The sequence below is a fragment of the Loxodonta africana genome, chromosome 10 (assembly GCF_030014295.1).
Source record: "Loxodonta africana isolate mLoxAfr1 chromosome 10, mLoxAfr1.hap2, whole genome shotgun sequence".
Taxonomy (NCBI): Eukaryota; Metazoa; Chordata; class Mammalia; order Proboscidea; family Elephantidae; genus Loxodonta; species Loxodonta africana.
This window is the reverse complement of record NC_087351.1, coordinates 57,067,552-57,091,300: the sequence shown is the minus strand read 5'-3', so window position 1 is coordinate 57,091,300 and position 23,749 is coordinate 57,067,552. Positions and strand designations below refer to the sequence as shown.

Below are 23,749 nucleotides of genomic sequence, written 5' to 3'. Positions count from 1 at the left end.
GATATTTAAAATACTTTCATTCTTTATGTCTCAATTCGAAAACATTCAATACTGGTAATTCTGATAACATTATCAGTATATATTTAAAGGGATGAAAAAATACTCTTTAGCACATTGATGGACAGTGACTTTGTACAAGGATCTCCCAAACTATGCAAACTGTTAAATGCCAATAAATTTAAACTTTATGTCCTATCTTGGGTTTAATATTATGTGACAATTAGAAAATAAACATATAAAAATGACCTGTACAGTTTCCAGTAATTTATATTTTTATAACTGTAGATAAACATCTTAAACTGCAGCTGGAAGCAAACTAATTGCTATTAAACCTGTGTCTTAAATAGACCCGACAATAACTTAAAACGTACAAAAGGATAAATTTCCTATACACTGCCTCATATCAATTGGTATATAAAATGAAATACTTTGGAAAAAGAACATTCTCACTGCTACATTTGCTACAATGTGGACAACTGGCATGATTTTGTTTATAAAGTGTTCTCCCAGATCTCTACTTAACAACCAAGAAATTTGCTGTAAATTTCTAAAGTGGAGAAAATACGAAGTATCACAATCTCCGCAACACTTATCTGATAATGATCTTAATTTTCTCAACCTTTTTAATCAGATGAATTAAAAAAAAAGAATGGCAACATCAGTTTAGAGGGACTGTTGTCTTCATTTAGTAATAAAATATATTACATACAGACCAAACCTGTCATCACAGTTGCCAAAGTGAAAAAAATCTGACAGTGGTTTTTTTTAATGGAATATATTCTTAAAAATACAATACATACTTTGTCTCTTTCAATTGCTTCCAAAAGCACCTTTCTTGATTTTGGAAGGTTTTTTTGTATTTTGAAAAGATGTCGGGCCAGTTTGATAGCATAAAACGATGATTCGTTATTTGATTTGGCATTCTTAATGGCATCTTGCAGCAAATGTTCAGCTTCTTCCATATTTCCATGCCGTCGCTCTAAACTTACTCTTCTTAAACGAACCATCGCCAATCCCAGAACACATTCTTCAAATGTTCTCAAGATATTCCTGGCTTCATTAATATTACCTAGAAATAGTAATTACATGTTTATGCTTTTGTTTAAATTTCTGAAAGATCCTTTATGCCAGACGTTGGCAAATGATGGCCAAGGGGCAAAATCCAGCCCTCTGCCTGTTTTTGTAAATATGTGATACAGAGCCACACTCATTTGTTTATGGACTGCCTAAGGCTGCTTTGAGCTACAATAGCAGAGTTGAGTAATTAGAGACCTTACTGCCCACAAAGTATAAAATATTTACTGTCTGGCCATTTATAGAAAACATTTGCCAAACCCTGCTTTATACCATCCCACTTGACTTAATTCCTGTAATTTTCTCCTGATGCAATTTAAAACCCCAAAAATATCAACAGAATTTCCTCATTCTTACCCTGCTGCTCCTCAAAAGCTGCCCAAAGCATATGCACCATGGGCTTCTTTGGGAGATGAATAGTACAAGCTCTGCTGAAGACATGCCTCACTCCTTCAATACTGTGGTTTTCCATGTACTTTGCATACTACATACAGAAACAGAGGAAATACTGAATAATTTACAGTTCAGCAAGCCATTAAATATGTGACAGAACGATAAAATTCTATTTTTAAACCCATTCAGCACCTTTATTGAACCACTAGACTAGTTTCTGTAAGGAAGGACGAAGAGAGGCAACGAGGTTGGCATATGCAGCAGTCAAATCTGGTTGCAAGCAGACCATCTCCTAATGCAACAGATATAGTTATATGAACAACATTCAACAGAAGTACAAAAAAGGTTAGTCACTAGATCAATGTTTATAAATATTTAAATTTCAGAGCATATAATTTTACCTTAATCCAGAACTCCTCATAGAGGGCACATGATATGACACATCTTTCAAAAAGAACCACAACTCGTTCATGAGTCCCATTTTCAATTTCAAATTCTAAATATTCTTTCCAGTTTTTTAGCTGCGCCTTTTCCAATGGTTTCACATGAAAATAAGGTCTTTTAATCTGTAATAAAAGTATGACATAATGAAAGCAAACCAATACTAACACCACAATATGCATGAGTATACTTAATAATACAAATCATGATTTAAAAAAAAAAACCTTTGAAAATTAAAATCCTTTAAATTCCTTTGGTTTTATGAATTGAAGAAATGAAGCGTGTTTTCTTTTTACTCAGTCATTTTAACTGTTGTATTCAGGCGATTTTACTCCTTGTTGGGTATTTTAAAATTGAACAATTGTAGTGACAGAAAGCAGATCCAGTGGCTGCCTACGACCAGAGCAGGGTGGAGAATAATGATTGGGAGGGAGCTAAGGGAGCCTTTTGGGCTAAATGTTCAGTATCTTGATTGTGGTGGTCATTACACTGTATATACATTTATCATAACTTGTTTTACTGTACACTTAAAATGGGTACATTTTATCTTACGTAAAATATAACTCAATGATGTTAATTTTAAAAGTAAACCATTATAATAGTTGAGATCAACCTGATATCCTGCAATTCAAGTAAGTCTAAATTCAAAAAGATTCTAAAACAGAACACAGAAAACTGATAATGGTAGTAATAAATGGAATGAACATCTTAAGTTACTACTCAAAAAGCAAATATAAAGCAGAAATAACAATAGACATTACTATCAAAATTTAAAGAAAAGCACATTATTCCTATCTATATTTTAAAGACTATTACAAAACAAAAACACTTACACCTTCTTCAAATGTCCACCTTTTGCTAACTTCATGCTCATTATAATTAAACATTTCTTGATGGACTTCAATGATTCTGTGTCTCATGTTTTCAATTTCAGTGATAAGCTTGGGGAGGGAGAAGAAAATTTAAATCACAGAAGTTATATACTAAAAAATTTCAATATCTCTTTGCTTACACTTAAGCATTATCCTCAGATATTTTTGTCTTAAGATAGTGGTGGTTTTCAAACTGTTAACAATTCTGTACAAAGTCCAGTTAACAATACTAAAATTTATAAGAGAATTTCCTAATAAACCACTTTCTCATGCATTTTTATTCTTAAACAGGGCTGGTAGATCAAAGCCCAGCAAAGTATTCCTTCTAAGCTATTTCCACATGTCTCCTAGTAAAATAGATTCTATACCTCAGATCTATATTTAAACCACAGCAGCTAAACAGTCCCAACTTTCCTTAATCAGAAATTAACTTTAAATGAGCTACACGTCACTGGGAAAAGGGCCTGCTATACAGTTTATTTGTATACCACACATGCACTCAAGGGATGTGAGGTCTGGTTTCTCATACACTGAGGACTTCTGGATAAGTCTGGTTACCTTTGCTGGATCCGTTATATCTTCAACTCCCGACGGTAGATCGTCACCAGGAGGACCATCATCACCACTGTGTCCATTTACAGACGCTAATTCCCTTCGCAGCTGAATAAACTGCTCACCAGTTAAAAGATCTCTAGGCAAGTTATTCTGTACATGTTCTTTAAATCTAAAGGAAGACAATAAAAATACATGATCTACATTTGAATTATAATTTTAAGATTCCTACCACGTATTACTCTTTGAAAAGAACTCTGATTTTAAAAAGGAACGAAAACATCACACCCTTTCTCTTTCCTTCTACAGTAAAAGGGCTTACATATAAGTATCATCCTCAGGTATTTTAGTCTTAGGAGAGAAGTGGTTTTAACATTGTTAGAACAAACACATCATTTCCTTCTTGCTTTGCAGTGGACTGGAGAAGGCATAGGCAAATTCAAATCCCAGTACTGTCAGTTATATATGACTTCAGGCAAGTTTACTTTTCCCCATCTCTAAATCTTAGTTTCCTCATCTGTAAAATAGGGACAATAAAAACTACTTTGCAAAGCTACTGTAAAATTAAATACAGTAATCTATGCACTTGTGGAAGGAGCCCTGCTGGCACAATGGTTAAGTGCTCAGCTGCTAACCAAAAGGCTGGCAGTTCGAACCCACCCAGTGGCTCCACAGGCGAAAAGACCCGGTAAGCTGCTTCTGTAAATATTACAGCCTTGGAAACCCTATGAGACAGTTCTACTCTGTCCTATAGTTACTATGAGTTGGAATCGACTCTGGCGGCAACGAGTACGTACTTGTGAATGATCAACAAGTGCTTGTTGTTCCTTCCCACTCCCAATTACTCCTCATCCCATGTGCCTGGGACCACCACTCCACTGAAATTACCAGCTGCTTCTTAAATGCAAAATTAATTGGACATTTGTTTCACGTACAGCTTCTATCCTTACATCTTCAGTATTTAAGGCTGTTAACCACACCTTACTTTTCGAACCTTCTATATCCCTTGGCTTCTGAGTTACCACTTTCTTGTTTTTTCTCCAAGCCTAACTGTTCTTAAACCTCCTTTGTAGGTTCCCCTTTCAGGTGTTGCTGTTAGTGACTCTCCAGTCAGCTACCCACCCCTGAATACTAGTATTCCCAAGGATTTCATTCTCCATTTTGTTCTCATTATTTTTATATACTTTCTGGCCAATCTCATCAATACTCACAGCTTGAAATAACACCTATACTATGATGATTCTCCAAACTGTAACTCAAGCCCAAGTTTTTCTCCTAAATTCCAGATTAGTATATCCAATTGACAACACTCTGCATAAAACTGTAGGTTAGTTTTAAACACAAAGATGTGAAAATATGTCATATATTATAATATTATTATACCCACACACACTAATTTATATATATACAGGTTTTAATCAAAAACACTACGCTAAGGTGCTAAAATATTTACACATCTCAATTTGTATATACCATACCCATTGCCATCAACTCAATTTGACTTATAGCGACCCTATAGGACAAAGCAAACCTGCCCCATGGCTTTCCAAGGCTGTTATCTTTACAGAAGCAGGCTGCCATATCTTTCTCCCGTGCAGCAGCTGGTAGTTCTAACTGCCGACCTTCTGGTTAATAGCCAAGCACACTTAACCACTGTGCCACCAGGGTTTCCTGGAAGTACATTAAAAAAAAAAAAAAAACCTGTTGCCGCCAAGTCGATTCTGACTCATTGTAACCCTGTAGGACAGAGCAGAACTGCCCCACAGAGTTTCTAAAGAGCAGCTAGTTGATTCCAACTGCCAACCTTTTGGTTAGCAGCAAATGCTTAACCACTGTGTCACTAGGGCTCCAATAGGAACCTCATATACTATCATCTTCATCCTCAACATTTCTAATCCTGATTAATGGTATCTTTACCCACTAAGCTCCCCCCAGTCCCCTCGACCTAGCTTATCACTTACATTTTGTTGGGTATCAGCTCCTATTAATTCTGCCTCCTAAATGTCTTTACTCCCTCCTCACTTCTCACCTGGACAAACATAAACTGAACTTCCAGCCTCTAGTCTTATAACTCCCAATCCTACCCCAATACTGCTACCAGAAATGTTATCAAAAAGTAAACACACACACAAAAAAGTCAGCATGATTATATCCTTCTCTTGCTAAAATATTTCAATGTTTTTACCCTACATTCGGTCTACAATTTAATCTCCTTGAAGTCTTTCATATTCTGACCCTTTACCCAGACCTACCTCTTCAACCTAATTATTAGACATACTTCCACATATGCCATATGTTCCAACCTTATGCAACTTTTTTAAAGTTTCTTAAATTTGATTTAGACTTTTGACACCTGGATTTTTCTAAGAAGCTTCATTGGCAAATGGATTAAGACTTTGACGAATGTATGTAAATAATATCGGAAGCTAACTTAAATTTTGCAAAGTCAATGCATATAGAGAGGTTAACTTGATTCATTTCATCACCAGAATGAAAAAAAAATTAACATAGATTACCTTATTTTTTAAAAAAATCAAAAATAAAGAAGGAATTCCCAAATATGTAGCATAAAAATGAACAGATTTAATACTCAGATAAATAGTAAAACTGAAAATTGCTGTGGAGAATATAGATAAGAAACTCAAAATAAGGTAAAATTGAAATATACATTATATACTGGAGTACAAATATTTAAAATGTATATTGTACCACAGTGTATAGAAACTTCTTTAAAATAATAAAATGTGTGTAATAGCTAAGCAATAATTTTTCATCAATTTACTTTTCTCTAAAGCAAATGTTTATTCACTAAAGACTGAATGAGTGTCTAATATATGTTCAGCCCTAATCCTAGGTATTAGGGATACAAAGAATAAAGCCTCAGAGACTGACAGACGTGTGAAGATACAGGAGACATAAATTCAAAGCAGTGTTATTAGGGTTAAGATAAATGTAAACATATGTAGGTACCGTGGTGGCACAAATGACAGAATGGATCCTCTATTTCTATGAGCTAAAGAAAGCACCAGAGAAGACACTAACTTGTATGACCCTAAGGAATATGACTCACGAGGCAACTGGGAAGCGGAAAATGGATTACAGTCATAAAGGTATAAAACAACATGACCCTCTGGGAAATAATTAGTACTTGGATGTGCTAGAGCCCTGGTGGTGCAGCGGTTAAGAGCTGGGCTGCTAACCAAAAGACTGGCAGTTCAAACGCACCAGCCGCTCCTTGGAAACCCTATGGGGCAGGTCTACTCCTTCCTATAGGGTCACTATGAGTTGGAAATCAACTCAACAGCAATGGGTTTTTTTTTATTGGGTGTGCCTAGAGCTTAGGAACCAGCAGGAACTGAACCTGAAAAGTTAGCCCAGCTCACAAAGACTTCATGTTAAGGAGTTTAGACTAGATATTATCTTAGAGGTAATGTTCAGTGTGTATATAACATACAAGCCTAACAACAGAAATATTTCTATTACAGTACACAAAATACAACTTTTAACATATGCCTCCTCCTCTACATTTTTGAGCAAACTGAAGGCAAGACAATTCACACGTAACTTCTTTGGGTCTTGATCCTCACATTTTAAATGGCATATCAACTGGTACATGGCAAGTGCTAAATAAATTTTAAGTAGTGGGAGTATGTTACGCAAAAAAAAAAAAAAAAATTTCAGCAGTTTCCAAAGCAGTTTCTCTTGTGTATTTACTTATATAAACTGTTAAGGTTTATTTATACAAACACTACTTGTGAATGTGCTACAAAAACTGATACGAAAAGGGGGTCTCAATATACTAAGTGAAAAAAGCAGATTATAGAGCACTACATGTAATGTAATCCCATTTATTTCTATTACAAGCATTTCTATTTCTATTATATGCATTATAAAAAGCCTAATGGGATACTGGTTAAGAGCTTGGCTGCTAACCAAAAGAAGCAGTTCTACTCTGTCCTATAGGGTCACTATGAGTCAGAATCAACTCAGTAGCAATGGGTTTGGTTTTGTTTTATTTTAATGGGATACTCATTTAAAGAAAAGACACAAAGGAAAATACATCAAAAAGTTTGGGGCCACACTGCCTAGTTTCCAATCCAGCTTTTAGCCACTTATTAATTCTGTGACCTTGTACAATATTTTAGTCCTCTTGGTGCCTCACAGTTTCCACTTCCATAAAATGGGAACAACAGTATCTGGCATATTGTAAACACTACATAAATGTTTGATAGTCATATGTGTTTTTCCTTACCATTAGTAAAGTTCTTGTAATCATTGACATTATCTACACTTTACATCCTAGAAAAAATGGTTTATGAGAAGGCATTCACTTTGCCCATAAAGCTTCTTAAGTACCTTCATGTTGTTTCATTTAACAAATATTCACATCCACATGCCAAACCCTGCATTAATATCATCTTTCAGCAAGAGTCTCCCTAGATCATCATACCCTGGAAACCTGCCCATTCTATCCAAAACAGAGACAGTTTATTCAGATCTACATGCTTCCTTTTTCTAACTTTTCCCGTTTCTGGCAAATTGACCCACAGTATCTCAAAGATGCTTCACAAAATCCTCCAGGTAGCAAAGAAAATTTGGAAAATCATTTGCTTAAAAAGTACCTAAGTTTATAGGCCCTAATACAATACTACTTATAAAATTATGACAAAAGTATAGAAAATATGACAGTTTAAAAAAAGCAAAGACTTTTCAACATAGTCCTCACCCTTTCTTGTTCAGAAAGATTTTGTATGCCCATATCAGTGGGATACAAACAGACAATACCAAAAAACCCATTGTGTCAAGTCGATTCTGACTCATAGTGACCCTGTAGGACAGAGCAGTACTGCCCCGTAGAGTGTCCAGGGAGTGCCTGGTGGATTCGAACTGCTGACCTTTTGGTTAGTAGCTGTAGCACTTACCCACTACACCACCAGGGCTTCCCAAGCAGACAATAGAACATGTAAATCATGGTATACAAAATTGTTTTAACAGTAGTCATCAGAATGAAATAATACCACTTACAACAACAACAAAAAAAGGTGGAGATGAAAATGGAATCATACTTGATTGATTGAATCTAGATAACCAAAAACGAAACCAGTTGCGCACAGTTCTCTTCGGAGGTGAACTTTGCTCCATAGGGTTTGTTTTAATTGTACTTTAGGTGAAGGTTTACAGAGCAAATTAGTTTCCCATTTAATAGTTTACACACAAATTGTTCTATCACATTGGTTCTAATCCCTGCAATCTGTCAAGCACTCTCCCCATTACCACACTGAGTTCCCCATTTCTATTTGTCTAGTTTTCCCGTCCCTTCCTGCCTCCTCATCTTTGCTATTGGGCATGTTGTCTTTTTGGTCTAATGTAGCTGAATGTTCTAAGGAGCACTTTCCTCACATGTGTTATTGTCTATTTATAGGCCTGTCTGGCCTATTATTTGGCTGAAAGGTGATCGCTGAGATTGCATTCAGTTCCAAGTTAGAAGGATATCTAAGATCCACAGTCTAAGGGGTTCCTCCAGTCTCTCTAAATCCAGTATATCTGGTTTTTGTGAATTTGAGTTGTGTTCTACATTTTTTCCCCCATATTCTAACCAGGACCTTCCACTGTGACCCTTCAGAGCAGCTGGTAGTGGCAGGTGGGCACCATCTAGTTCTTCTGGTATCAGGCTGGTGGAGGCTATGGTTCCTGTAGTCTATAAGTCCTCTATACTAACTGTTTCCTTGAGTCTCTGGGTTTTCTTCACTCTCCTCTGCTCCAGACGTAAAGAGACCAACAGGGTATCTCAGATGGCTGCTCACAAGCTTTTAAGACCCCAGACGCTACTCTAAAGTAGCAAGCAGAACATTTTACGAGCGATGTTATGCCAATTGACCTAGATGTCCCACGAGACTACGGTCCTCAGCCTTCAAGCCCTGTAACTCAGTCCCACGAGGTGTTTCATTACATGTAGGCTGTTTCCATGACTGGGCCCCCTGTGTGCTCTATTACATACATGAACATACATGCAGCATATACAAAAAAAAAATTTTTTTTTTAATGTAGAAATATCCACAGCCACACCTATATATATGCACACAGGTATACTCCCATATGCCTTCCCACACCTATTCAGTATACATATGCCACAAAGTTTTCAATGGCTCTGATCTTCAGAAAGAAGATTGCCAGGCCTTTCTTCTGAGGCATCTCAGGGTAGATCTGAACTACCAATCTTTTGGTTAGTATCCAAGCACTTAACCATTTGTACCACTCAAAGACTCCGTGAATACAGACAAAGCATAATAAATAAAACACATCCTTCACTTTTTGGATAGGAAATGTTTTATGAATCACAAGAACATATATTTAGTAAATCATTCATTAAGTTTTAAATAAGCATCTCCCATGTGCCAACCACGGTGTTAATTTAGCACCACAAAGAAATAATTAAACTTAGGTTCTATTTTTCTCATTACTTCACTACTCTCAAATACATCTGATAAAAGGCAAGATTCCTGTGTTTCCTCTCATCTATGAAATGAATAAGGAGAACCTACTACAGGCTCACTTTGAGTCAGAATTGACTCAACGACAATGGGTTTGGTTTTGGTTCTACTATCTAAAAACAGTAAAATTCCTAAACAGTTCATAAGGCATATGGAACAACATCAAAATGAAAGTGTCTAACCTGTAACTGCCAAACAAGAAAATTTATTGTTTCCATCTAGTAACATCTTATATAACATTTTAAGAATTATAATCCTCAACATTAGGAACTAATTATCTGAATAATCAAAGATATCTGATTTTTCCACCTACCTCTGAAAATGATGACTATATAGCTGTGTTGGAATACCAAGAATACGGTCATATATAGCTGTAACTTCTCTTAGGTTTCCTTGTTCATTTTCCCAGTTTATATACATTTCCCACAGTCTGTCAGATCGGAAATCTGTTCCTGCAGCTAGAACAGCATGCTCAAAAGTTCTGAAAAATTAAATACTCTTAAGTTACCTAACATAAAATCACTTTTAAAAAATTATTTCTAAATTTTAGACTATAACACTAAATTCAAATTACATTCAACTGCTTCTCATGCAAGTAGGGATTAAAAGGTAGGAGGAATAATAGAAAGTATGAAATAACTGCTTTTAAAACAAGTGAGAAAACATAAAGGGAATAGAAAAATGTACTTTTTTATGTAATTTTACATTACATAAAAATCCCAATGCAAAACATACACACTGCAAACATGTAAGAGTAACACAAGAGACACTTAGGTATTTGATAACCTTGAAATGTTTGCTGACTAGATTTATTTAAGGCAGAAGACAACAAAAAAGAGGAATTTACACAAAGACATATTTGCAAAATAAATATTTAGACTCAAGAGGGGCTTTAAAGCAGTACAAAACTACACTCCCTAAATTAATCTACAACTTCATCATAATCTCAATCAATAGCTCAATGAATTTGGGTAGAACAGGAAAAACAAAGTCTAACATTTACCTGGCAGGAAAGTGCAAAGACTGTTTTTATAAAATGATAATGCAGCAGGTGTTGCCTGTGAGATATCAAAAGAAACTAGGAAACTATAGTTAATTGTGGCACTGGCCTGGTAATAGAAAAAAGGATCAAGAGAACGGTGTCCAAGAAAACAACAGGTCAGTGTACATATATGCAAGACCTCAGTACATAATAAAGGAGGTATTTTAAATCAATGCAGAAAAGCTGTACTATTCAATAAATGGAAAAAAATAAAAGGTGAATCTCTATCTCCCAGTAGACACAAATTAAACAGCAGATGGATGAATGACTTAACAAAAAACTATGAAAATACTAGAAGAAAATACAGGATTTATATATTCTTGGTGAGACAGATCTGTCTCCGGTACAAAACTCAGAAGTGAAAAGATTGAAAATTCAACCACATTAAAGAGAAGGGGGGGAAAAAAACCCTATATGACAAAAGATATCCTAAATAAAGTTAGAAGACATACCAAAACTGAATTAAATATGTTTAATATGTAGAGTACACATGCACTCATGCACATGTTTGTGTGTGAAGTTCTCAAGAGAGTAGAAGAGACTTTACTGTCCTTGTTGAACACCAAAATGATTCAGGAAATTAATGAACCAGACATTGAGAAAAGCGGGGGAGAGGGGTGAACTAAAAACAGAACACTTAGATCTGCTTCATGAATGGTGAGGCCTTCAACCTCCTTTCCTGCCCAGCTACAGGATTTCATAAGCTAGGCTTACATTCTCCAGGTAGATCAGATCATCCATCTCTGAAGAAACAGCTAGACCCAAGTGAAAGATATAAGGACACCAATACTGAGATTCCCCAACAAAAACCTGAGTGGTCATATGATCACCCCACAGTAAAGTCCTCCAGGCCAGCTAACGATGCCCCATTATAAAGCACACAGAGCTTCTACTTCACTTGTTAATATCTCATCTTTAGAATGAACATAAATCCAAAAATCAGACATGTCAGAAATGAAAACAAGCAAATATAAAACTTTAGGGGGAACCATCCTGAAAGAAGAGGAAAACTATCATTAATAGCGTCGAAGAAATAATATTACATCCATGAAACTAGAATAGGCGGCTTTAAAAAACAAGAACATTCAGAAAATAAGAAAGGTTCTTAGATATTAAAAACCTGAAAGCAGATATTAAAAATCCAATACAAGGGTCAAAGAAATATCTCAAAAAGTCTATCTAACAAAGTCAAAAGACGGAAGATATAAGAAAATTAAATTATTAAAAAAAAAATTATTAAACAGGAGGTAAAATATCCAACTACTAAAGACAATAAAAGAGAAGGAAGTTATCAAAACAAGAATGTCCATAATAATGAAAACATTTCTAAGAAAAGGATGTTAACATCCCAGACCGAAAAGGCCCACTCAGTAAGTGTAACGAATGAAAAACAGAAAACCTACACAAAAGCACATGATCATAAAATTGCATTTTCATCAAAGACAAAGAGAACATCCTAAAAGCTTCTACAGAGGAAATACACATCACATAATCAAGAAGAATGGCAGATGTCTCCACAGCAATACCAGAAGCTAGAAGACAACGGAGGGATATCTTCAAAGCTCTGAGGAAAAATTATTTTCAATCCAAAATTCTACAGCGAGATCATTAACTGAGAGCGTTTCAGACACACAAAGTCTTTTTTTTCCCCAGTCCAAGTATCCTTTATCAGGAAGTTATAGGATGCATTCCTCTAAAAGGCAGGCATGAACCAAGAAAGAAGTGGGATCTAATTAACAGGGCATGAAACCCAGGAGTGAGGTAAAGACATCTTCCAGAATTACAATGAACAGAAATCTCAAAATGACTGCTGTAGAGCAGAATTAGAAGAGAGCAACTAACCAGTCCAGATTACTGCAGAAAGGGTTCTAGATGATATATATCCAAGCTGTTATGTGCCATCGAGTCGGTTCCGACTCATAACGACCCTACGTACGACAGAATGAAGCATGCCTGGTCCTGTATCATCCTCACAATCGTTGCTATGTTTGAGCCCACTGTTTCAGCTACTGTGTCAATCCATCTTAAGGGTCTTCTTCCTTTTATTCACTGACCTCCTGCTTTACCAAGCATGATGTCCTTTTCCAGGGAATGGTCCCTCCTGATAACATGTCCAAAGTACATGAGACAAAGTCTCATCATCCTTGCTTCTAAGGAGCATTCTGGCTGCACTTCTTCCAAGACAGATTTGTTCATTGTTCTGGCAGTCTGGGGTATATTCAATATTCTTCACCGACACCGTAATTCAAAGGCATTAATTCTTCTTTGGTCTTCCTTATTCACTGTCCAGGTTTCGCATGCATATGAGGTGACTGAAAACACCACTGCTTGGGTCAAGCGCGCTTAGTCCTCAAAGTGACATCTTTCTTTGCTTTTGAACACTTCAAGGTCTTTTGCAGCAGATTTGCCCAATGCAATGCATCGTTGGATTTGTCCCCTCCTCAGAAGGAGGGGAAAAACCGAAACATACAAATTATCTGACGGGTCTGATTGTGTGGAAACCTGCATTTACAGTCTCTTAACAAGGCTGTTGGATGGTGTAGAAAAACTTAATGCTCAAGAAAACTGGGCAAATGGGGGAAAAAAGGGGGTAGGAGGTAATTAACTCCAGGAAAAACAAACTATAAAAGGACAGTACTGATGGTACGTGACCCAGCTTGTTGTAAAAAATATTTCTAGATTAAAAATGATTTAAAAACATACACACATAATAAAATGGATTGAATGAAATTAAATGAAACAGCTATATTAGAAAGATGGAAGAATGGGAAGATAATATAGAAATGTGTTAAAATTCTCATCTACCACAACAGATGCATAATGTCTACAACTGATAAAGGAGAGAGAGAAGGCAGTATAGAGATATCATTACAGATATCGTGGAAAATACCAGAAGAAAGAGCTAAAATATTTCCAAGTGGATTTTGGAAAGGGGAGGGAGGGACTAATTTTTGTTACAACCAGTTTAACGTTAGTTGACTTTTAAACTATAAGTACATACTTGATTAAAAAATACATACATATAATTACATTAAAAAATTACTATAGTTAGTAAGAAAAAGATAATCCAATAGAAAAGTGAGCAAATGACATGAAAAGGCAATTCAAAAATGGCCTATAAACATACGAAAAGATGGTAAACCAACAGAAGCAATTCAGATATGCAAATTAAAATAATGAGTTACCACTAAAGGGAAGAAATCTGGTACAACTGAAGGAAAATGACTATTTTCATACACTATGGGAGTTTAAGATTGATACCTATGGGGTAAAGAATTTAACTTTACCTAAAGAATTTGGTTTCTGTCCTTGGCTCCTGAGAAATAATTTCTAAAACCTTGGAATTCTCCAATGATTGAAGCTTCTTTGATGAGAACTCCAGACCACACCTGAGGGCTTATGATTCATGCTGGGTGGGGACTGACTATGCCAAAAGACAACCAAGTGATATCAACAGACCTCCAAGAAAAGAGGCTAGAGATTGAATTACATATCGAGACCCCCAATTAAAGCTCTGGACACTGAATCTCAATGGGCTTCCTGCATATGGAGGGGTAGTACATCCTTTTTTGGCATATGGAAGTTTCATGTGGGGAAGCCTCCCACAGCTCACCCTACACGTCTCATTTATACCCTTTTTGCTATAATAAAACTGCAGTCATAAGTATAGCACTTTCCTGAGTTCTATAAGTCATTCTAGCAAACCATCAAACCTGAGTAGCGGGAACCAGCAAGTCAGAACTGAGGGGGGCCTTAAGGATTCCCTTGGCCTTATGGCTAGCATCCTGAGGAGGGGTAGAGGAAACCTCCAAATTTGTAGCCACCAGGTAGAAGTAAGGGGGGCCTGGGATACCCCCAAGCTTACCACTGGCATCTTGAGGGGCTAATGGGAAACCCCAAATTAGTAGCCAGTAGGTCAGAAGTGAAGATGTCATGAGGACCCCCAAACTTGCAGCTTGGCAGTCTGGAAGACTGTGCCCTTTAACTTCAGATCTGACCTGGCTCTGGTGGATACAGTCAGAAGAAGTAATCCAAGTATAGTTGGGAACACAGTTCAACAGAAATAAATTGAAACTTAATACACTGATTTAATTGGCATTACCTTACAATACCATTGCTAAAGGAACGTCTGATAAAACTTGGCTGTATATTCCCTTTGAGAGAAGTTCCATCTCTAGCATACTCTATATGAACACTGATTTGTACAAGGATATTCACTGCACCACCAATTATTTCCTATAAATAAAAACCTGGCCAAATATAGTACCTTGATACTATAAAATGCTTTTACAGTGGTTAAAAAAAATGATAGATGATTCTAAAACATTCTGTTAAATAAAAAACAAGTCAAAGAATAGTATGTAAAATATACACACATTTATCAACACCTATGTATATGCAAATACATAGTTCTGAAAGGCTACACACCAAGGCATTAACCATGAGGGGAGTGGGATTGGGGACACAAGGAAAACGGGTGCGGAACAGATGATGTGAATTTTTTTAAGCATGCATATGTTTATTACATGTGTAATTTTAAGTATAAATACTAAAAAAGAAACTTATAAAAGTTCAGTTCCAGTTGAGCATTTCTGAGTAGGTATCAATATCGGAATACCTGACATAATTACATCTTTAAAATACATTTGAGTATGTTTCACATACCCTCTTATTGTACTGTTTGTCTCAGGATCGCCAGGGTCCAATGTTTCTTTTAAGAAGTTTATATAATGTATCCAAAGGTCAACACTAAGAGGTATTGCCTGAAGCCCCCGACGATAAACCTAAGAAGAAAACAACAAACTGAACTTCAAATATTTAATTATTTCTTAACAGAGAGGCAACACTGTGTTATCCGGTGAACCTTAGAAATACTAATTACTGGAATTTTGTTTAAATAATCTACCATTACCATTTGGGTGGATGTTGGATAGAACATGGCAATGTTCTGATCCCCACGTGCAGAGTCTTGATCTTCAAAGCGCAGCAGTCCCTGCATTCTGACCGGGTTGTGTGGGCAGGCTTTGGGTTACAGACCAAAGGGCACAGACCCATTAGAGCATCAATGACAGCGTCTGACCAAAAATGCAATAAGACGTAGCAAATGTGACTAGCAAACCAACTATATTGTTTGGAAAATGAGAAATAAATGTTTAAGTGAGAGAAAAGCCCTGCCCTACTTGTTAAGCTGCAGTGTAATACAGAGGCTTGCACTGCAAAGCTTGACAAACTGTAGAGGTTTAACGCACCTGCCAACAAAGAGAGAAAATATTAGCTACAAATGCCACAAGAGTGACAAATGCAAATAAAATACCCTATAAAATTGTTTGACCATAAATGGTAGGTACTGCCAGCCAAAAAAAAAAGGTGTTTGTTTTGTTGTTATTTGGCTTACAGTACCTAATGGAAATAACTTTATTCAGTGTTGTACATACCTCATCTGATTGTTTAACGTTGTCATGTCGCTTTTCAAGGTCTGCATACTTTTTCCAGTAACCATAGCAATACGGATAGTGTATGAAAAATTTGTCAAATGCTTTCTTGGCAGCCATCAAGTGATTCTAAAGAAAATAAAACGAACTGTTTAAATATCTTGTAAGTTTCTGTCACGAAATATTTAAATTCTTTTCATATATATTATCTCAAATAAAATTAGTGGCAGACTTAAAAACACACATATAAAGAGCAGCTCTTTTTACGTGGAAATACAACCTTATCCTCTGAAATAGAAGGAACTAATTCTGTCAAATAGCAAGGTAACTTTTTATTTCAGTACTTTTACACACACACACGCATACACACAATTATTACAAAACATTAGGTTTTGACAAACTACTAATACTGATTTTCTACAATGTACAAATTGTTATTTTTCAAACCTAAAAGTTACTTCTCAAACCTAATAATTTTATGTATCTAGTATTTCAACTTAATCTGAAAGTAATAAAAGAGACAACTTTAATTACAAAACCATAAAGCCAAATATGGTATTGTTTTATTTTTCTGTCCCTTGTAATATACCATTTAAGTAGTTACTAACCTCCTGTTCCACATACTGAAGCAAATATACCCAGCCTGTAAAATCCTGAGGATTATTTTCTACAGTTTTCCAAAACTTTTCATATTCTGGAGGGAAATTTGCTTCAGTTTCTACCACTGGGAGGTCCACAGCATTTGCCACTTCATTTTCTTCTGCAGTTGCATTCACATTGGGAGAGTCATCAGGTGACTGTTCCATTTCTGTAACATTCATTATCTCAGTACTGAAATCAGTAGAATGTTCCACTGCTACCTCTGAACTGTTGCCTGTGCTGCCATTACTAGAATTTTTGTACTCATCCATGTGAGAATTCTGCATAGTTGTTGATTTTGCCTTCTGTTAAACAAGGATCTGTGGAAACACAAAGATAAATATCTTCCAAATTCTAATAAAATAATTTGGTATCATCAACTATCTTTTAAAAACCCCTACTTAGCTATTAAAAGAAATAGCCTAATTTGATTCTTGATCTTTCCTACAAATCATAATCAGGAAATTTACTAGCTTCTATACTATAAATGGGAGCCCTGGTGGAGCAGTGGTTAAGAGCTCAGGCTGCTAACCAAAAGGTTGTCAGTTTGAATCTACCAGCCACTCCTTGGAAATTCCATGGGGCAGTTCTTCTCTGTCCTATATGGTCTCTATGAGTCGGATTCAACTCGACAACAATGGGTTTGATGTTTTGGGTTTATAAGTGAAGTTCTGTAAGATAAAATTCTTCCCCAAAACTGCCATTTTGTTGTTCAGCTTTGAGTAAAACCTAAGTATCTCTGGATTTAGTTCCTCCATCCATAAAACAGGTATCACGACTGCTACCTGAAGAAGTAACCATGTCTAGAACTCAATCCTTAGCTAAGAATCTAAATCTAAGATCTAAATCACTATATCTTTAAAAAATCTGTTCTGGAGGTTAAAGTAAAACTGACCAAACAAATTCTAGTCATGGATATAAACATTTCAGAAGGAAGTTTACCACAGCGTAGGAGAAAGAGGAACGGTATACTGCTGAAATGTACCTCTATTTTTACAACAAACTTTAAATCCCAGCAGCTGGTTTTCAATTTTATTATAGAAGATACAAAATTACAGTTTTAAAAAATTAAGAGTCATTTTTAAAGTGAATAGAAATGTTATTTAAAACATATATTTAAGTTTTAAAATATGAATGGAAACTGCATAAAATATTTAATATTAAATCATCTCATTGATAAGGCCAAAACAATAAGGAATTATTCCTTTATCCTATATAGTAGTACCACAATATACTTTGAAGTTGGTTTCATCTCTTCTACTAACAGTTTAAATGGAAAATGAATTATTATTATAGGACATGTCTTTTTTGTTTTTTTTTGGTAAAGTGAGGAGTTATTCTTGAAACTAAACAGACCACAAAATTAATTTACTCTTAAAATACACCCAGAATACATATATTTAATACAATATAGTGTAGTTAAAAGGATGAATAAGACTTTAAAAACAGTAATGCAAAGTAAGAAATGCAAATACTGAATAAACATATGAAGGATGATATATTCATTATTAAAGATATAAATTAAAATACTGACAGATTGGCAACAATTAAAAGCGTATCTTTCTGCAAAGACATTCAAGCAAAATGTACCAAATGGCAATTGTGCATATTTTATACTATGGATATAATCAAAGACATATATTTAATTAAGAGCATTCACTACAACAGTGTATTACAATAAAAATAGAGTGGGGAAGGGCAATTAAGAGGAGGACCGCTTTAGTAAATGACATTCATACAAGGGAACAGTAAACAATCATTAAGAAGGAAATACATATATCTGTGTTGATACAGAAAACATACACATATACTATATACACTATATATATATCTCTAAGTGTATACACATATATAGGCAGACATATATATACACCATATTTTTAAGCAAATAAGTACACCTATGTTTCTCTGCAAACAGCACCCTCTCCCCCAACATATTTTCAATATGCGAATTTTTTTTTTACATGTGAAAAAAAAATTGGCATAGCAGCACTTGTGAAAATATCTCACAGGGAGAGGGTGCAGTTGGCAAACAAATGAAGAAGGCCTGTGCTATCTGCATAAAAATTGTGTGTGTTTGCGTGTGTGTGAGTGAGTGAGTGTGTGTGTGAGTGTGTGTGAGTGAGTGAAACCCTGGTGGCGTAGTGGTTAAGAGCTATGGCTGCTAACCAAAAGGTCAGCAGTTCGAATCCACCAGGCGCTCCTTGGAAACTCTATGGGGCAGTTCTACTCCGTCTTACAGGGTCACTATGAGTCGGAATCAACTCGATGGCAACGGGTTTGGTTTTTTCGTTTATATATATACGGTATACATACACACACACAGATCTGTACAGATTTATACCAAATAAAATAAACCACAATTAAAATGTTGACTGGTGTTAATAGTTGTTCTCCCTGTACAGGTGGAATGAGTCCTTTCTTCTTTAGGCTTATCTGCAGCTATTTAACTGAATTGAAAAAATAGGTTTGCCTGTTTGTTTTTTAAAGAAAAGTCAGCTACAGCATCCCAATGGTTGGCACTCTCAAGTCTAGCCCCAAACAAAAGTGACCTAGTAAGCTGATTAAAGCAAATGCAGATTCCCTGGTCCCAACTTCAATGATTCCGAGGTGAGCTTTGGTGGTGCAGTGGTTAAGAGATCGGATGCTAAACAAAAGGTCAACAGTTCAAATCTACCAAGCCACTGCTTGGAAACCCTATCGGGCAGTTCTACACTGTCCTGCAGGGTCACTATGAGCCAGAATTGACTCAACAGCAATAGGTTTGGTGTTTTTAGTTTAGGCTAAAAAAGAGTTTATGCCCAAAAAGCTACACCTCTAATAAGTTCTCTAAATAATTCTGTGGAACTTATTCATGGGTAAATTCTGAATCGTGGAACTGCTATATCAAAGGAAAAGCATATATTAAATTTGGGAAGATGATGATAATTATCTCTAGAAAAGTTTTACTAGCCATATCACAGATACTTTTAGTTGCCTATCCAATATCCTGGAAACCCTGGTGGCGTGGTGGTTAAGAGCTACGGCTGCTAACCAAAAAGGTGAGCAGTTCAAATCCACCAAGTACTCCTTGGAAACTCTATGGGGCAGTTCTACTCTTGCCTTATATGGTCACTATGAGTGAGAATCAACTCGAGGGCAAGAGGTTTGGTTTTTTGTTTTTTTGTATCCAATATCCCCTCTCACCAATTTCCTTGCTAAAAAAGCACTGATTTTGTTTAGGGCAAAAATATACCTAATCCTGAAAAGGACATCTGCTAAGGAATCCAGGGAAAGCTTTTGCTTTTCTCATGAAAAGGGACAGTCAAAACTAGTGTACCTCTTCCTTCTGCTACTTTCTTTCTGCTGTCCTACCAACAGAACGAGTAACAGTCATATGACAGAAGAGGTGATGATAGGATTACTGGCTAGAAGACAACACAGACTGACCCAAATGAACAGGATCTGCACTGGGGAAATGGAAAGAAGGAGAACAAGTAAACCGGAGCCAGATTATGGACAGAGGGATTTGAGAAGAAATGATAAACAAGGCAAATCTAGCTGGTACATACTAAAGGAGATTCCAAAGTATTCGACCACCAGAAAAAATAAGATCCCTTCTCCTTGAATGACCCTGTTTAATGTTAACAACTTTTCCTAGTTTAATCCATTTCAGGGCATAGGAAAAGGCAAAGAAACTTCCCAATTTATTTTGCTCTCTTTATTCTGCTCCTTTAAAGAAAAGACATAGTTAAATATTGACTTTCACATGCAAATAGTCACTAACTCATTTGAGTCCCCCCTCCCCTCAACTCAGTTAAAAAAAAAAAAAAGATTGCTGGTTAATGCATTCTGGGTCATTAACTACCTATCGTATGCTAACTGCATACTTAAGTAGGACACAGGAAGACTGAAGAACTGACACCTTTGAATGGTGATGCTGGCAAAAAATATTGAATACACTATGGACTGACAAAAGAACGAACTAATCTGTCTTGAAAGAAGCACAACCAGAATGCTCCTTAGAAGCAAGGATGGCGAGACTGTGTCTCACATACTTTGCACGTCATCAGGCGGGATCAGTCACTGGAGAAGGACATCGTGCCTGGTAAAGTAGAGGGTCAGCGAAAAATAGGAAGACCCTCAATGAGATGGATTGACACAGTGGCTGCAACAATGGGCTCAAGCATAGCAACAACTGTGAGGATTGCATGGGACTGGGCAGTGTTTCCTTCTGTTGTGCATAGGGTCACTATGAGTTGGAATGGATTCAAGGGCACCTAACAACAACAAGAGTTTCTTCTGAAATCAGCAAAGTCACCATACCCTTGCATCTTCAGAGATTGTCATTTACTCCACGCCCTGCAATTATACTGTTGTAAAAACCTTTAAGAACATTTGCCTTACCCTCAGGAAGACCATTTTTCCAGTGCCTTCAAAAATCACAGGGCCAAAAGAAGAATATATCAAAGTTATTTTTTTAATAAGTTATTTCAACATATTTTTCATAATGTGGCAATGACTAGTACCAGTTTATTCTTAAAAACAACCTGTTACTTCCAACTAGCAACATAAGATGGCAAAGGCTAAAAAAGTAAGTATTGAAAGGAAGAAGATAGCTTAACTATAACTAAACCAGCAAATATAAAGTAGAAAAGACTAGAATTGGAATTTCCATGTCTTTCATCATAAGATAAAGTATAGTATGCTAAACACTGGAAAGAACATACAACTGGGGGCTGAGGGTGAGTCCTACTTCTCTCCCTTACTAGCTGTGTGACCCTAAGTCAAGCCTTGCTTTCTCACTTCTAAATGGGATTAATAATACTTAACACTACCTGCTTCACAGGGCTGCTGAGAACACTGGATGAGATAAAAGTATGCGAAAAGTCTTAAAAACTAAATTCCTATACATAAAAGCATCAATAAAAAAACTGAATCCTTCCAAACTTAAGACGTTATACTTTAAAATAACTGAGGAAAATAAAAACGAACTTCACAATGCACTTAATTTTTTGCAGTAGAAATTTCTAAGAGGAGGAAATAAATGGTGTTGCCTGGCTTCATAAAACTGGTAGTCAACACAGAGTTTATCTGGAAGTATATCTACTCCATGATTTTTTTCTTTTAGACATTTTCCTGCCTTCCTTTCACAGAAGATTGATTTAACTCTTATACCAACAACACTTGCACACACTTCCCTCTCCTATGCTCTCAACACAGTTTTATAGGTTTGGGGTAAAGTCAATATTCTGTTAACATTACTGTTATGGACTGAATTGTGTCCCCCAAAAATGTGTGTCAACTTGGCTAGGCCATGATTCCCAGTATTGTGTGACTGTCCACCATTTTGTCACCTGATACGATTTTCCTGTGTTGTAAATCCTACCTCTATGATGTTCATGAAGCAGAATTAGAGACAGTTATGTTAATGAGGCAGGACTCAATCTACAAAATTAGGTTGTATCTTCAGTCAATCACTTTGGAGATATAAAAGAGAGAAGGGAGCAGAGAGACAGGGGGACTTCATTTCCACCAAGCAAGAGTCAGGAGCACACATCCTTTGGATCTGGGGTCCCTGCGTTGAGAAGCTCCTAGGCCAGGGGAAGGTTGATGACAAGGGCCTTTTCCCAGAGCCGACAGAGGAAGGAAGCCTTTCCCTGGGGCTGGCACCCTAGATTCAGACCTCTAGGCTTCCAGACTGTGAGAGAATAAATTTACCTTTGTTAGAGCCATCCACTTGTTGTACTTCTGTTATAGCAGCACTAGATTACTAAGATAATTACTATGCCTAAGTAAATATTTTTTTCAAGCTCAGTCATTTTGTAAAATTAATTTCCTTGCTTGTACCTCTTTATATCTTCCCTCATTATTTTCATTTGGTTTTCTTTGAAAATTGACCCCTGTACCCTCTTAGAGCTCTTATAAAGTCCTTCAAAAAACAATTTGCCACTCAGCCTTTCTGAAACCATCTAACCTTGTTACAATCTAGACTGGTCTATCTTGTCTAGATTTTCTCTGTTCATTTCCTTTTGCCTGTCTCCTGGGTTGAATTCCATTTATAACAACCAGTTTTTCTTTCTTGATTTTTGCCCCTCTTTTAGTAATAAGAGTAATATTCTTACTACTATTTCCATAAGGGGGAGGGGGAGAGCATGCACTCGGGGGAAGGAGAGACACGGGGTGGTGACATTCCTCAATAACAGTCCCTAACTTGATAAGGTCCCTGACTTGGCTGTTACGTTAATAGGGAGAGATAAGAGAAAAAGGGTATAAAACCCTAAGAAATCGACTATTGGGGCTCTCAGACTCTATTTCTGAGTAGCCCGCTTGACACTCCCTAGTCAAGTGTACTTTTGCTACTAACCCTCTGCTTGCTAATAAATCTCTGCTTGCTTGGCACTGTCTCAGTGTTTGAATTCTTTCCTACACTGAAGACAAGAACCGAGACTATTCTCCGGTAACATTTCTATTACTTCCTAGAAAAGGGTACTTGAGTACCCTTCTGAAATCTTCATAACTGAATGACTGTCTAAGTACAAAATTCTAGACTGAAAATCATTTTTCCTTAGAGATTTGAAGGAATCTATTCACTGTCTCCTGGTGTTACTGTTGAGAAAATCTGATGCCATTTTTAGTCCTCATCCTCTATATCTGACCTGTTCTTTCCCTGCGGAAGCTTTATCCCAGGTATTCTGAAATTTTATAACGATGTGCCTTCATAAGGGTCTTTTCCATTCATTCTGCAAGGCATTCATTTGGAAGGCCTATTTCAATCTAGACACTTAAATCATTCAATTCTTAGAAATTGTTTTATATTATTTCTTTGCTTAT

At 36.3% G+C, this 23,749-nt stretch overlaps 1 protein-coding gene and 1 non-coding gene across 7 annotated transcripts in view; both read right to left on the bottom strand.

Annotated features, from left to right (window-relative positions):
- The window catches only part of PRPF39 (pre-mRNA processing factor 39), a 47,085-nt gene that overhangs the window by 9,998 nt on the left and 13,338 nt on the right, over nucleotides 1–23,749 (bottom strand). For 2 of the 6 annotated variants that reach the window (XM_023546137.2, XM_003408501.3), the window contains exons 2-10: nucleotides 16,906–17,256; nucleotides 16,301–16,426; nucleotides 15,531–15,649; nucleotides 10,137–10,304; nucleotides 3,339–3,504; nucleotides 2,742–2,849; nucleotides 1,869–2,033; nucleotides 1,432–1,558; nucleotides 801–1,069 (exon numbers count right to left, since the gene is read on the bottom strand). In XM_023546137.2, the coding sequence (XP_023401905.1) occupies nucleotides 801–1,069; nucleotides 1,432–1,558; nucleotides 1,869–2,033; nucleotides 2,742–2,849; nucleotides 3,339–3,504; nucleotides 10,137–10,304; nucleotides 15,531–15,649; nucleotides 16,301–16,426; nucleotides 16,906–17,223 (1,566 nt within the window). In that variant the 5' untranslated portion in view covers nucleotides 17,224–17,256. Of the gene's footprint in view, nucleotides 1–800; nucleotides 1,070–1,431; nucleotides 1,559–1,868; nucleotides 2,034–2,741; nucleotides 2,850–3,338; nucleotides 3,505–10,136; nucleotides 10,305–15,530; nucleotides 15,650–15,777; nucleotides 16,427–16,905; nucleotides 17,257–23,749 lie in introns of those variants that run through there. The other 4 variants (XM_064292421.1, XM_010588610.3, XM_023546140.2 and 1 more) reach the window with 3 other exon arrangements.
- Nucleotides 651–736, bottom strand: LOC111750230 (small nucleolar RNA SNORD127). The gene has a single exon (XR_002785383.1). It is a non-coding gene; the product is annotated as a small nucleolar RNA SNORD127 (small nucleolar RNA).